The sequence below is a fragment of the Salmo trutta genome, chromosome 7 (assembly GCF_901001165.1).
Source record: "Salmo trutta chromosome 7, fSalTru1.1, whole genome shotgun sequence".
NCBI lineage: Eukaryota > Metazoa > Chordata > Actinopteri > Salmoniformes > Salmonidae > Salmo > Salmo trutta.
The window spans coordinates 9715841-9732359 of NC_042963.1; the positions used below are offsets into that span (position 1 = coordinate 9715841).

General features: G+C 42.4%; 1 protein-coding gene and 1 long non-coding RNA gene across 4 annotated transcripts in view; one reads left to right on the forward strand and one right to left on the reverse strand.

Moving 5' to 3' along the window:
• Positions 1–12636, reverse strand: part of vps9d1 (VPS9 domain containing 1) — a 29601-nt gene extending 16965 nt beyond the window's left edge. For both annotated transcript variants that reach the window (XM_029757861.1, XM_029757860.1), the window contains exons 1-4: positions 12548–12636; positions 3770–3842; positions 3363–3563; positions 3117–3279 (exon numbers count right to left, since the gene is read on the reverse strand). In XM_029757861.1, the coding sequence (XP_029613721.1) occupies positions 3117–3279; positions 3363–3563; positions 3770–3842; positions 12548–12619 (509 nt within the window). In that variant the 5' untranslated portion in view covers positions 12620–12636. The remainder of the gene's footprint in view (positions 1–3116; positions 3280–3362; positions 3564–3769; positions 3843–12547) is intronic.
• Positions 12637–12711: 75 nt separating this feature from the next.
• Positions 12712–16300, forward strand: LOC115196882 (uncharacterized). Of its 2 annotated transcripts, XR_003878926.1 has the most exons (7): positions 12712–12873; positions 12964–13227; positions 13372–13563; positions 13702–13825; positions 15043–15161; positions 15365–15530; positions 15674–16300. It is a non-coding gene; the product is annotated as an uncharacterized LOC115196882 (long non-coding RNA). The 2 variants fall into 2 exon arrangements; XR_003878925.1 differs by having other exon boundaries at positions 12714–13227.
• Positions 16301–16519: the final 219 nt, after the last annotated feature.

Here is a 16519-nt window from a genome sequence, read left to right on the forward strand (position 1 = left end):
ATGATCACGGCCCTACGGATCATAATAGGCCAATTATGCAATCGATATGGTTAATATGTAATGAAATGACATGTACACATGAAGACACTTGAAAGGGTGAAATAAGAAAGTCATTGTTTGTTGAACTGATTGACTCTGATATCCAACCAATGGTGATTATAGATTGAATAACCGATAATTGTTTGTATTATTCTTTCATGATTTATGATAAATAGTTACGAGCCTAAATGACTCAAAGATGATTCCTATTGAACTGAATTGCTGAATTACCTAATTATGTTTAATGAATGATTATGATTTGATCTTTGTGATTATGAATTTGATTGGATACATGTTATTCTGTTTCCTTTGTTATGCAGCACAGACTACTCAGTAAATATACCACTTTATGGTTAAAGGAATTCCTGCCTCAGTCTCATCCATTCCTCTGTCACCTGACCCGTGACCACCTCTTCACCTTCATTCTACCTGTCCAGCTACCCACACAGATTCCACCAATCTTTCACTGGACCATTCCAAACACTTGAATAGAATGGGCTTAGCTCCTGGATCTTTTCTTTGTTCCAAGACCTTTCCCTCAGCTGCTCTCTTCCTTTCTCCTTCCTTCCAGTGAAGACAATTCCTCCTTATCCCCCTTAATTTCCTTTTCACCTGTCTTTGGTTCCGTCATCATCTGGCTCGAGGGACCATTGAAAGATTATTGGAATCTGTGTGGGTAGCTGGACAGGTAGGATGACTGACAGTGAGGGTGAACAGGTGGTCACGGGTCAGGTGACAGACGAATGGATGAGACTGAGGCAGGAATTCCTTTAACCATAAAGTGGTATATTTACTGAGTACTCTGTGGTGGATTCATGGATGCACATAACGTCTGGATTAGACGGAGTTAAGGAAGAGAAAGCAGCACGATCAGGCGATGGCAATTTCCTCCTTTTATGGAGTGGAGATCTGTCGGACATTTCCACCTGACCTAATTAAAGCGCCCCTGGCCCAGCTGAGTAAGAGGCAATGAATTAAACGATTATTGCACCAACTCCATGGGCCTTTTCTAGAAATATATTTACATAAGTATTCAGACCCACTTTGTTGAAGCACCGATTACAGCCTCAAGTCTTCTTGGCAAACCTTTATTTGGGGAGTTTCTCCCATTCTTCTCTGCAGATCCTCTCAAGCTCTGTCAGGTTGGATGGGGAGCGTTGCTGCACATCTATTTTCAAGTCACTCCAGAGATGTTTGATCAGGTTCAAGTCTGGCTGGGCCACTCAAGGACATTCAGAGACTTTTCCCGAAACCACTCCTGCCTTGTCTTGGCTGTGTGCATAGGGTGGTTGTCCTGTTGGAAGGTGAACCTTCACCCCAGTCTGAGGTCCTGAGCGCTCTGGAGCAGGTTTTCATCAAGGACCTTTTGGCAAACTCCAAGCAGGTTGTCATGTCCCTTTTACTGAGGAGTGGTTTCTGTCTGGCCACTCTACCATAAAGGCCGGTGGAGTGCTGCAGAGATGGTTGTCCTTCTGGAAGGTTCTCCCACCTCCACAGAGGAACTCTAGAGCTCTACCAGAGTGACCATCGAGTTGTTAGTCACCTCCCTGACCAAGGTCCTTCTCCCCCGATTGCTCAGTTTGGCCGGGCAGCCAGCACTAGGATCAGTCTTGGTGATTCCAAACTTCTTCCATTTAAGAATGATGGAGGCCACTGTGTTCTTGGGGACATTCAATGCTGCAGAAATGTTTTGGTACCCTTCCCCAGATCTGTGCCTCGACACAATCCTGTCTCGGAGCTCTATGGACAATTCCTTCAACCTCATGGCTTGGTTTTAGCTCAGACATACACTGTCAACTGTGGGACCTTATATAGACAGGTGTGTGCCTTTCCAAATCATGTCCAATCAATTGAATTTACCACAGGAGAACTCCAATCAAGTTGTAGAAACATCTCAAGGATGATCAATGGAAACAGGATGCACCTGAGCTCAATTTTGAGTCTCATAGCAAAAGATCTGAATACTTATGTAAATTAGATGTTTTTAATTTGTAATATATTTGCAAATAAAATCCCAAAATCTGATTTCGCTTTGCCATTATGAGGTATTGTGTGTAGATTGCTGAGGATTTTTTTCCTTCATTTTAGAATAAGGCTGTAACGTAACAAAATGTGGAAAAAGAGAAGGGGTCTGAATACTCAACAGTTTCCCGTGTGTATCAAGAATGGTCCACTACCCAAAGGACATCCAGCCACCTTGACACAACTGTGGGAAGCATTGGAGTCAACACGGGCCAGCATCCCTGTGGAACGCTTGACACCTTGTGGAGTCCATACCCCGACGAATTGTGGTTGTTCTGAGGGAAAAAGAGGGTGCAACTCAATATTAGGAAGGTGTTCCTAATGTTTTGTGCACTCAGTGTATCTGCAGTAATAGTGGAATTTTATTCACAAAACAAATATTTTGGACCGATACAAAATTGCATTCTGATGGTGCAGCCTTCCTATTTGACAACAAAAGATGTTGTCAAATGGGAAAGCTGCACCCTCCCTCTCTTCCATCAGTGTCTCACAAAGGCTTGGTAATCTCCTCAGGAGCAGAATCAACAATGGCAGACTTGGGTAGTAGAATTCGCTCTGCCATTTCCTGGTTTTAATAATGTCAGTTTGTGACAAAACAAGCAAGTATAGTGTAGAGAATCACTGTACATCTAAACCGATGTGAAATATATTTTAAATAACCCAAAATATTGTATTTTCAGATGTTTGAAGCTGGTGTTAAAAACCGAGAGTAAAAAGCTGCAAATGTGGGGGAGGGGACGGGGAGACGCAAAAGTGGGTGAGGGGAGTAAAGCTAGGAGAGGGGGAGAATTGTTTGAATTCAGGCTGAGTTGTTGCAATTCGCTTAGTTTTCACAAGGGGGCTGCATTCTACATGTAGATTATTTAGTCACCCGCCTCTTTGACAACGTAAAAAAGTTCTACATTGACAACCATTCTCTAATTGACTTCTGATGAAGGCGTCTCATGAATACTGTAAACAGAGTCCTTCTGCTGTCACTGAAGGACTATTTATATATTTTATATTTCCCCATTTGCACCCAGATTGTTTAGTCCTCAGTTTCTATGATAACTCACTTCCTGGTGTCCTGTGACTCCACTGTCTGCAACCTCTGGAAGACTTCTGGGGGCAGGAAGAGGGAGACCTCCCCTCCACCCTCAGAGAGAACTCTGCGGTGTCCAGGCCTGGGGTTATATTTAGGCCCCGAGTCAATAATCTTCTCTTGTGGCTGTGGCAAAACTGGAGGAGGGACAGGAGGATGATACATTCTGGGGAAAAGTAATTTGAAAAACATAGCAAAATTTGAGGATAAATATATTTACCAATCTTTCCAGGGTTTACTGCAACAGATGGGGCTAAGGCTGTGGTCAGGCTGAGTGCTGCTGAGTTGGTTGGTGTGGTGGTGGAAGAGGGAGGGGTAGGGGGTTCATCTCTCTTTCCTACAAAGGACTTGACTCTCTCCAAACACTGCTCAGCTAGCCTCAACATCTTTTCCACCTCTACTGCTACCATCTCCTCCTCCTCTGGGTGAGGAAAGAAAATAAAATATCAGTTAGTGAAGAAATGTACAATAAACACAGCCAGTGACTGCCATAAAGATGTAGTTGCAGTCCCATCTTGAAAGCGTCACAACAACTCATTTACAGAGCACATCTTGAATGAAAGGAGATGTATGAATTGTCCTTTATTTAGTTTTGCATAATGGAATATAGTCCAGGTCTCATCCTACTCCTTGATTCAGCATCCTCCAGAAGTGCGTGGGAGATGAAGTTGATACTCCTCAAGTATTCACAGTAAGCTTCCTAGAGAGAAAAAGACAGCTGTAAACTTCCAAACAGTTGAAACATAATAGCATTAAAACGTATAGATAGAACATTATCACATAATACCAACAGGGCAACTACTGTAACAAATGATATTGCAGCAGTTACATTTTTTTATTTTACAGTGATGATGAGTGAAAAAAATTGTTACATGTTGCCACTGCAGAGAAGGGTGTGATTGCAGCCCGCAATTACCTGTGCAGTTCGATCCACCGTGATAATTGTGCAGACCATAATTCATTTACTTAAATTTAAATTAGTTTATGCTTATACTATTCGGCATTTGGTAAGCTATATTATACTTTCCGACATTTGGTAGGCCATTTATTTGTCAACTATAGTGTGAAACATGCAGCTTTTCTTTTGTCATAACTTGTTGCACTAGAACAGTGGTTCCCAAATGTTTTATAGTCCCGTACCCCAACCTCCAGCTGGGTACCCCCTCTAGCACACTCTCAAATGTTTTTTTTACCATCATTGTAAGCCTCCCACACACACTATACATTTATTAAACATAAGAATGAAGGTGAGTTTGTCACAACCCGGCTCGTGGGAAGTGACAAAGAGCTCTTATAGGACCAGGGCACAAAAAAAGAATCAATAATTTTGCTCTTTATTTAACCATGTTACATATAAAACCTTATTTGTTCATCTAAAATTGTGAATAACTCACCACAGGTTAATGAGAAGGGTGTGCTTGAAAGGATGCACATAACTCTGCAATGTTGGGTTGTATTGGAGAGAGTCTCAGTCTTCAATCATTTTCCACACACAGTTTGTGCCTGTATTTAGTTGTCATGCTAGTGAGGGCCGAGAATCCACTCTCACATAGGTACGTGGTTGCAAAGGGCATCAGTGTCTTAACAGCACGATTTGCCAAGGCAGGATACTCTGAGCGCAGCCCAATCCAGAAATCTGGCAGTGGCTTCTGATTAAATGAAATTTTCACAGAATCGCTTGTTGCAATTTCGATGAGGCTCTCTTGTTCAGATATCGGTAAGTGGACTGAGGCAGGGCATGAAAGGGATAACGAATCCAGTTTGTGTCATCCTTTTCGGGAAAGTACCTGCGTAATTGCGCACCCAACACACTCAGGTGCTTTGCTATATCACATTTGACATTGTCCATAAGCTTGAGTTCATTTGCACACAAAAAAAAAATAAAAAAAAAAAATCATACAATGATGACAGACCAGTGTGTTGTCCTTGTTAATGCAGACAGAGAAGAGCTCCAACTTCTAAATCATAGACTCAATTTTGTCCCGCACATTGAATTTAGTTGCGGAGAGTCCCTGTAATCCTAGATTCAGATCATTCAGGCGAGAAAAAACATCACCCAGATAGGCCAGTCGTGTGAGAAACTCATCATCATGCAAGCGGTCAGACAAGTGAAAATGATGGTCAGTAAAGAAAATGTTAAGCTCAACTCTCAATTAAAAAAAAAAAAAAAACCTTGATAACCAGCGCATTTCTGTATGTTGTAAAAGCGTTACATGGTCGCTGCCCATATCATTGCATAGTGCAGAAAATACACAAGAGTTCAGGGGCCTTGCTTTAACAAAGTTAACCACTTTCACTGTAGTGTCCAAAACATCTTTCAAGCATTCCCTTGGCAGCAAGAGCCTCTCAGTGGATGCTGCAGTGTACCCAAGTGGCATCGGGAACAACTGCTTGCACGCGCGTTACCACTCCACTATGTCTCCCTGTCATGGCTCCCGACGCCACTTAGGTACACTACAGCATCCGCCGAGAGGCTCTTGCTGCCAACGGAATGCCTGACAGCTTGTTTGAAAATGTGAAAAAAACTATTTAATTTTTTTTTATGAGAATCCAATTTTTATTTGGCGTACCCCCGACGGCATTGCGCGTACCCGTACCCCAGTTTGGGAATACCTGCCCTAGAAGACTAAATAAAGTAGTGCTCACCGGAATAATGTCTTACATCGATAGAATGAATGCATTAGTAATCTATAGTTAACACCAGTGAAGTTGTCTGTTTAGTTTAGGGACTGGGGAGAAAACGCAATAACTCCAAAACAGTGGAAAGACTATTCCTTTGCAAAATGTCATCAGTTTGACTGGTTTTAAGGAAATGAAAAGCTGAGAAAAATGACAAGACACATTTCTGATAAGAATGCAGTTTGTCTTGGGTGCATATTTTGTGGTTGAAATACTGTCTGCTTGGATAACAGTTTCAAAGAAAACACATTACCCTCGCATTCGCATCGTCGCAAGAGATGCTGAAAGAAAGCAATCATATTTCTCCACTCCTTTTCCTGAGACAAAATACATTTTTGTTGTATAGTTTCACTGTAAGAAATGCATAATTCTGCAGGAGCTAATAATATATTACGCTACATGTGAGGTTATAGGCCTACATGTCAGTATCCATATTTCGGTTACTATTCCATTTAACCCATTTATTCCATTTAACCCATCCACACTGCATTCGGAAAGTATTCAGACCCCTTGACTTTTCCCACATTGTTGCGTTACAGCCTTATTCTAACAAGGATGATTTTTTTTTTCTAATTTCATCAATCTACACACAATACACCATAATGACAAAGAAAAACATATTTTTAAATCTTTGCAATTGTGTTAAAAAAACTGAAATATCACATTTACATAAGTGTTCATACCCTTTACTCAGTACTTTGTTGAAGCACCTTTGGCAGGGATTACAGCCTCAACTCTTCTTGGGTATGATGCTTCAATCTTGGCACACCTGCATTTGGGAAGTTTCTCCCATTCTTCTCTGCAGATCCTCTCAAGCTCTGTCAGTTGGATGGGGAGCCTCGCTAAACAGCTATTTTCAGGTCTCTCCAGTGATGTTCGACCGGGTTCAAGTCCGGGCTCTGGCTGGGCCACAAGGACATTCAGAGACTTGTCCCAATGCCACTCCATTGTCTTGGCTGCATGCTTAGGGTCGTTGTCCTGTTGGAAGGTGAACCTTAATCCCAGTCTGAGGTCCTGAGTGCTCTGCAGCAGGTTTTCATCAAGGATATCTGTACCTTGCTCTGTTCATCTTTGCCTCAATCCTGCCTTGTCTCCCAGTCCCTGCCGCTGAAAAACATCCCCACAGCATGACATTGCCACCACCATGCTTAACCTGAGGGATGGTGCCAGGTTTCCTCCAAGCGTGAGGCATGGCATTCAGGCCAAAGAGTTCAATCTTGGTTTCATCAGACCAGAGAACCTCGTTTCTCATGGCCTGAGAGTCCTTTAGGTGCCTTTTGGAAAACTCCAAGCGGGCTGTCATGTGCCTTTTACTGTGGAGTTTCTTCTGTCTGGCCACCATAAAGGCCTGATTGGTGAAGTGCTGCAGAGATGGTTGTCCTGAAAGGTTCTCCCATCTCCACAGAGGAACTCTGGTCACCCTGACAGAGCTCCATCGGGTTATTGGTCACCTCCCTGACCAAGGGATGTGACCAAGAAAAATATATGATTTTTTTAAAAATGTGTATACATTTTTGAAGAAGGCTGTAACGTAACAAAAGGTGTAAAAAGGGTCTGAATACTTTCCGAATGCACTGTACTTATGAGGAATATTCTGTTCATGGATACAGGGATTCTCATGAGCGTGATAGCAAAGGTGCATGTAAACAGCTTATCCCGAAAAAGACCTTAAGCGGGATATGAACTACTATCAGAATACTGTGTGCATGTAAACGCGGTCACTGAGTGCTAGCTAGCTCTGCGGTAACTTTACACAGACAGGAGACAGGGTGACACCGGTAGTTAGTGTCGTGGACGAATCAGAATTAGTTGGGTAACATAGATAATTAAGATGTTTTATTAGTATAATATGCTTATTTGAGGTACTTGTCATTAGAAAGTGTCCATTGGACTCTGGTGTCTTTTCAGTTGCATGTCTACCTTAGCTGGGGCTCAGACACTTGGGGCCCAGAGAGAGGAGAGGTCAGACTTGTCGTCATGGGAATGTGTCTTTACCTATGCTTAAACCATGTGAAGGGATGGCGTGATTACTGGGGAACCAATGACTTGTCTCCACAATGTCTATGAGCAAGTCACACCCTCCTTTTCCTTATTGTGGGGAGGTTTATGGCAGTGTCTGGGACCATGGTCTCTTAGATCTCACACTTGTCCTGTGATAATATATGGCCTAGAGGCTCACTCCCTCCAGTGAGCCTGTCCAGGAGTGGGGTCAAGAGGGGGTTTGCTTGAGATGGGAGTATCTAGAGTTGACAATTGATATATTGGATGAAATGGTGTTTTCGTTCTATACCGTACCTGGGAGGGACAGTTCTAAGGAGACCAGAAACTGGGCTATATAATTAATCCTGTTGACATAGCAGTTACTGTCTGATGTGTTTTATGGATATCTGTCATACAAAACGTAACCTTTGTGAACTGTTACTAAGTATCTGTGGTTTGTCAATGTACGTTGAAGGGGCTGTATCGTTGCTATAAAAGATCCCTGAGCCATTCTGTAAGCACCTCATTAAATGATTCATTCGAGAGAATGCATTGGTGGGGTCAAGAACTTTTGCAAAAGTATCTTAAGTATTAAAGATGTAGTTTAACTCGGACTGGTGTGTTTTGGAACTCCTCATTTGGTAATGCGGAAATTAGCCACCACACTAGCTAGCTAGGACACCGGTAGACAGTGTTCTTCACTACCAGCTATGCACTGCTGTCCCGCAGTTTTGTTAACGTTACATGCTGACTACTTTCATATCACATCAAAATAATTTCACGATTGCAAAATATACACTTAAGGTTAACACAGTTGCAGGCGACAGTATTTTTCAGTGACAACACGTTTGTGGCGACCATCTTCCGTTTACACAAAGGTGTTAGAAGACGCAGATAGCTAATTAGCGCAGATAGTCGACTGTCTTCCATCTGTTTTCCATAAACAAGTGCTGGAACATGGAAATATGGCCGTGCTGGGAACCCTAACCATATAAAGGTGTGTAGTAATTTTTTTACATTATTTTTCGATGATAAAAGATACGTTCCTTATGTTTCCAAACTGTTGGCGCAAATGATGAGTGGCCAAGCACGACTCCAACACCATCATTAAGTTTGCTGACGACACAACAGTGGTAGGCCTGATCCCCGTCAACGATGAGACCTGGCAGTGTGGTGCCAGGACAACAACCTCTCTCAATGTGAGCAAGACAAAGGAGCTGATTGTGGACTATAGGAAAAGAAGGGCCATACAGGCCCCCATTAACATCGACGGGACTGAGCGGGTCGAGAGTATCAAATTCCTTGGTGTCCACATCACCAACAAACTATCATGGTCCAAACACACCAAGACAGTTGTGAAGAGAACACGACAACACCTTTCCCCCCTCAGGAGACTGAAAAGATTTGGCATGGGTCCCCAGATCCTCAAAACGTTGTACAGATTCACCATCGAGAGCATCCTGACCGGTTGCATCACCGCCTGGTATAGCAACTGTTCGGCATCTGACCGTAAGGCGCTACAGAGGATAGTGCGTAAGGCCTAGTACATCACTGTCAAAGACTCAAGTCACCCAAGTCATAGACTGTTCCTTCTGCTACCACACGGCAAGCGGAACCGGAGTGCCAAGTCTAGGACCAGAAGGCTCCCTAACAGCTTCTACCCCCAAGCCATAAGACTGCTGAACAATTAATCCACCCGGACTATTTACATTTTATCCACACTGATCCATAGAAAAAACTGAAATACTGCTCTTTTTACTGGAAAACTGCCCTTTTTGTCCTCATGCTAGCTAACAGTAGCCACCACAGCCAATCAGCTCCTTTGTCGTGGTACGCGATGTGCCATTCCATAACGGCTGTTGTGGCTAATGCTAGCTTGCATGAGGATGAAAAGGGCAGTTTTCCCAGAAAACTAGCAGTATTTCAACCTTCTCGATAGAGCAGTGTGGATAAAGGTCAAATTTGGAGTACAGTGGCATACAGGGTTGGGTAGGTTACTTTCTAAATGTAATCTGTTCCAGTTACCTGTCCAAAATTGTAATTATTCAATAACGTAAATGTTAATTTCGGTAATCCAAAAGTTCTGATTACTTTTCATTACTTTCCCCTTAAGAGGCATTAGAAGAATACAAAAATGTATGTTACCAATTGAACAACATTTATTGCAGTATAAATCAATGTTAGAGTTCACATAGCTGGCTATAAATGGATGTTGCATTTTACTTTATGGGGTAGTTATGTAGGCTTCTTCTAACCCATTGCTTTCTACTACAGAAAATAATACAATTAGGTTTTATCTTTATCAAACGTTATTTATTTGTCGCATGGACGAATACAACAGGTGTAGACCTTACAGTGAAATGCTTAATTACAAGCCCTTAACCAACAACGCAGTCTTCAAAGTAGACACCCTTTGCCTTTGACAGTTTTGCACACTCTTGGCATTCTCTCAACCAGCTTCATGAGGTAGTCACCTGGAATGCATTTCAATTAACAGGTGTGCCTTGTTAAAAGTTCATTTGTGGAATTTCTTTCCTTCTTAATGTGTTTGAGCCAATCAGTTGTGTTGTGACAAGGTAGGGGTGGTATACAGAAGATAGCCCCACAGAAAAGGAAGACCCAGAGTTACCTCTGCTGCAGAGGATAAGTTCATTAGAGTTAACTGCACCTCAGATTGCAGCCCAAATAAATGCTTAACAGAGTTCAAGTAACAGAGACATCTCAACATCAACTGTTCAGAGGAGACTGTGTGAATCAGGCCTTCATGGTCGAATTTCTGAAAAGAAACCACTACAAAGGACACCAATAAGAAGAGACTTGCTTGGGCCAAGAAACACAAGCAATTGACATTAGACCGGTAGAAATATGTCCTTTGGTCTGATGAGTCCAAATTTGAGATTTTTGCTTCCAACCGACGTGTCTTCGTGAGAAGCAGAGTAGGTGAACGGATGATCTCCACGTGTGGTTCCCACCGTGAAGCATGGAGGAGGTATGGTGGTGCTTTGCTGGTGACACTTATTTAGAATTCAAGGCACACTTAACAAACATGGCTACCACAGCATTCTGCAGCAATACGCCATCTCTTCTGGTTTGCGCTTAGTGGGACTATCATTTGTTTTTCAACTGGACAATGACCCAATACACCTCCAGGCTGTGTAAGGGCTATTTGACCAAGGGGAGAGATGGAGTGCTGCATCAGATGACCTGGCTTCTACAATCACCCGACCTCAACCCAATTGAGATGGTTTGGGATGAGTTGGACCGCAGAGTGAAGGAAAAGCAGCCAACAAGTGCTCAGCATATGTGCGAACTCCTTCAAGACTGTTGGAAAAACATTCCAGGTGAAGCTGGTTGAGAGAATGCCAAGAGTGTGCAAAGCTGTCATCAAGGGTGGCTACTTTGAAGAATCTCAAATATACTACATGATTCCATGTGTTATTTCATAGTTTTGATGTCTACTATGTAAAAAATAGTAAAATAAAGAAAAACCCTTTAATGAGTAGGTGTGTCCAAACTTTTGACTGGTACTATGTCTATTAGCAAAATTGTTTTAACAGAGCGGAACTCCCTCAAACTTGCTGCAAGAGGTCATTTTTTATTGGATGTTCGTTTGTCGCAAAAACAATGATTGATAGGCAGCTTTAATTTCTGCAATTAAACCATTATTAGTTAAAAATACCCATTTATGAACAGCCATCCACAACAATCTGTAAGGCGCAAATAGCTAAATGAAAGATCAGCAGTGTGATTCACATCAATGCGCTATGCAGATATCAATAAATTGATATCTGTATCGACTGTAGGCTACACCCCTGTCATTGGAAGACCTACCTCGGACTGTAGCCTACAAAAGGATATTCCTGCTCTTTTCCCACAATCCATAAAACGCATTTGGTGTGTAATCATAGTGGTCTCTGATTTGTGGTCATCCTCGCTAAGGCGGAACAAGTATTTTTTTCTCGAGGGCGACAGGTGGTTAGAGTGTTGGGCCAGTAACCAAAACGTTGCTAGATCAAATTCCCGAGCTGATAAAGTAAAAATATGTAATTCTGCCCCTGAACAAGGCAGTTAACCCACTGTTCCTAGGCCATCATTGTAAATAAGAATTTGTTGTTAACTGACTTGCCTTGTTAAATAAAGGTTAAATAAAATAAAAAGTATAATATTTCTTCAAAAGTATCTGTAATCTGATTACAGGTGTTTTAATGTAACCACAATTGCATTTCCGACCCCAGTGCAGCTAGGTCTAAACAAGCATAAATCTAGGGTCAGGCATTCTAAACATCTAGAATGGGCAACACTAGTGTAATACACCCGCGTTGCTAAAAGCACCCATCTGTTATCCGACGCATCAGATTACACATACATTTTAAGATAAAACGTTGCACATGTATAATACTACAACGATGGCATAGCCTAAACGGAAAAACCTCTGATAATACTTTTATTGCCCTTTTGACCCACATTTTAATCCCATGGACAATCAGGGAAATCTAGAATATAAAAAAAAAGTTACTTAAACACAAGCAGGAACAAATGGGAAGTTCCTGCAAATGCAGGAATGCCCACAAGCAAGAAACCTCCGAATTTAAGGCCGCAATCACACACTATAGACTGCAGCTGGCATCGGATAGCCCCGCCTATTTTGTGGATTGTTTACATCAACGATAAAGCATATATCTCCTGGCTATATAACTCGTTTGCCACTGAAATTGTCACTCTATTGATATATATACAGTATAATACCTTTTGTCGGTTCCCCGCGTCCAGCTGTATAGCCACTTTAGCCATTTTCATGGCATTTTGAAGGTGCTTCATTGCAACGCAGCGCCAACTGCGGCCAATCAATGTTCCGGATATGCACTCTGAAGTCTGGTGGTTCTTTGATATTTATTATTTTCGTACTACTTCCGGGTTTTGTTGTTTAAAATATAAACCGTTACCAGTTCGTGCTTAACGATATTTTACTAAACCACCAACGAAGTGGTTAAACTACATATGACTGATAGAATTTAAGGCGAATAGTGTTCTCCTCATTGGAAGTCGCAGCTGCAGCTTTCAAAACAACTTTGGTAATAAACAGCTTTATGAATAGCTCCCATTTAAGGCTCAAGTTACTTTGAAAGCTACTGCCACATTATATTGATATGATTTTCCTTTAGGATCCTCCCTATTCTCTCAGGACTGTGTTATGAAGAAGAGAGTGAGGCGAGCGCGGTTTTCCGATGTGGCAGCAGGACAGAGAAGCCAGACAGTTAGTTGCGGGGGTCAAGAAATATGTTGGGCGGCGAGGAAGAACCAATAATAATTCTGCAAAGATAACTTCACCATCAGTGACAGATCTGCAATATTACAATTGAACACAGCCGTGTCAGCTGTGGCGACAGAAGGGAAGGATCGTCCACAGCATAGATCAAAGAAATCTTGTGAGTCCCCTTCAAAATTCTTGACAAGCAGTCTAGATTTTGAGGTCAATGATTGGTTGTTGTCAGGTGTTTTACCTCCATAAGGTAAAGTATCAGCTGTTAAACGTTCTCAAATGCAACCTACTTCCTTGACTGAACCTACAGGTATGGGCAGACTTAGCACTGCATTCTGTCATGGAAAGTTCTCACCTCAGGGGCTGCAGCATGCCTTCGACAAGTGGCCAGGGAATCCAGACAGAGCCAGCCCAGTCGCCACTGTTTTTATACATAGACTTTCAGGGCATAGTTGGAGTGCCACTGAACCGTGATCCACGTTCCACGATCCCATCTTGTTGTGTAAGTGGATACATTCCATCAGGACAAGATGATTACCAGATTTTTGATAGGCAGATATGGTTTTCATGGTTATAACCACTGTTACCAATTGTACCATTTATTTTACCTTCAACCTGACAACCACCTCTCCTTTACCAGCACCCTCCATCCCCTCCTTCCCAAGTGTCTCCACAGCCTGGTGTCCTGGGCCCACCACCATGCAGAGGACTGCCGCTCTTGCCCTGACCTGAAAGAAGTGCTGGAGAGGCAGTGCTGGGGCTCAGTAAGTGCGGTCTGGGGGTGTGTGGATGGACATAGTTACGGAATGGGGACACAGACCACAAAGCCCAGAGCAAACCCTGAACACACTGAGAGGGAGCCCCTACTGGAAGGTGGACAATGAAAAACATGGTTGAAGTGATGGAAAGTTAAGATTGGTTAAACTATAGGCTATTGTGTAAAATCTTAGGAACGTGTCCAGCGAGGATGAGTTAGAAGAGAAAAGGAAAAGTGTATCCTCTGATGAATTATTTGAGCCATACCTAGAGAAGTAGTGAGTGGGTTCTAGCCAGAGGCAACATGCCCATAGCGGGCACAGGGTCACGTGCCCCTTCAGATTTGTCCTGATTAAAAATAATTGTTGTTTCTCTGTAATACTACTAGCCACCTACCAATTTTATGAAGCTGACTTGAGCTAGCCCAGATAGGTTCCCAACCTCATAACTAGCTACCAAGATGCCATTTCAGTCTATCAAGTTAGAGTAGCTAGCTTGTCTTAACTGGCATGCCTGCTGGCAAGGTTGGTAGACTAGAAAAGCAAGCAATAGCTAAATGTACTGAATAAGACTGACTTTCCTTTCAATCTTTTACCCAGAATTTAGCAGAGAAGCATATTTTTTTTTTAACCAGGGTGGAGGATACAGACAGCTCAAGAGGTATGCTTAGATATGCAGATAAATATACATGTTTCTTTACAAAGAATTAAGCATAATGATGATTATGACTATAGATTGCAGGAAAAAGCTGTTTTAAAAATGCTAAATTCTCCAAACACCACCCCCCCAGCCATCCAAGTACTTTGTGCCCCCCCGCAGATTTTTGGGGTGCACGATGCCCTGGTTCTAGCTATTTTGCATATCAAACCAAAATAACACATCAGTGGACAGAAAGATCTCTTATTACTAGCGGAAAAAGGGCATCGTGGCTGTGTTTTCTTCCTTTTCCCATGCCTTGCAGAATTGCTTCCCCGAAGAAGAGAACCAGAATAAAAGAAGCAATTGAAATAAGGTGTAGTATCCATGTTTGTTTTTGGTTGTCAGAGAGGAGCTGCCCAATATCTACAAATGTCCATACCCAGGCTGCTTATCTGTTTAAAAAAACATGTAAAAAAGGAGCGGAGGGCATTAAGGTCAGATTCAAGTCCTCCTTACAGCACTGTTTATCCTCTTATGACAATGAACATGTCTGTTGGTACATTACCGTTTTGTCTCTGGGGTACAGAAACACATTAAGGAGCACTATGAAGAGGTCTGCGAGCAGCCCTGCCCTCACCATTGGCTGCAACAAGGTCTTCATGATTGACCGCTACCTGCAGCGACACGTCCAACTCATTCACACAGGTAGGTTTGGACTGGACAGCGCTTTTACTGGAGACAGAGAGATGTCTGTCCCAAAGGGTACCCTAGTTATTATATTGTGCACTACTTTAGAAAGCCTGATTGGTCGCCTGATCAAAAGTAATGCACTATAAAGGGAATAGGTTGCCATTTGGGATGCTGCCAGAGTGTGTTGGTATTAAGTTAGACCATTATCCTTTTTATAGAGTTGGGGAACTACATCTGTGACCAATGTGGTCAGACCTTTAAGCAGAGGAAACACCTGTCTGCACCAGATGCGCCACTCAGGGGTCAAGCCACTACAGGGGGAGATTAAGCTCATATCAGGAGGCAAGGTTCTGCTGATTTGTGTTGTGAGGGGCTCAAGCACTGGTGAGTCTGTCAGGAGTTAGCCAAGTCTTTGATTATGTGGTATGATTTGGGTGAGTCTGTAATAATGGAAGGGATGGATAGGGGCACAAGAATTCAAGCTTGTATTTGGCACCCTCACTAAGCCTTTTTGTCTTTACTTTAAGATGACCAAACAAGGCAGAGGCTGATCTGGAATTTGCATGTGAACTGTGTGGGGAGCGCTTTGAGAAGGCCCACAACCTCAACGGCCACGGTGCATCCCCTCACACTAACAGCTGTCAGAAGAAACATTGACAGCCCCTCCAACAACCAACATATGGACCATCAGAGACTGGGGAACTGAACCCATACACCGGTTGATAGACTTGATTAGGTCCGTGACCGACAAGGAGCTGCGAAGAACACAACGTCCCTTGAGCCTCTATATAAGGAGTCTGGTATAGAATGGTCATGGGTACAGTGACTAATTTGAACAGGACATGGAATCACTGGTCACTTTAAATGGAACACTAGTCACTTTTAATGTTTATACTGTTGTACTCATTTCAATTGTATATACTGTATTCTAGTCAATGCCACTCAGACATTGCTCATCCTAATTTATATATTTCTTAATTCCATTATTTTACATGTGTGTATTGTTGAAGTATTAGATACTGCACTGTTGGAGCTAGGAACACAAGCATTTCACTACACCCACTAAATATGTGTGTGACCAATAACATTTGATTTGACTTGTACAGTTCATGCTCTAAACCAGGAATAGGCAACTGACTGGGGCCACAGAAAAATATGAACTCAGTGGTGTAAAGTACTACTTAAGTAGTTTTTGGGGGGTATCTGTACTTTACTATTTGACAACTTTTACTTCACTACATTCCTAAATAAAATAATGTACTTTTTACTCCATGTTCCTTGACTCCCAAAAGTACTTGTTACATTTTGAATGCCATCTGGTTTATTTGTACTTTTACATATTTAAAACCAAATACTTGTATTTTACTGGGTGA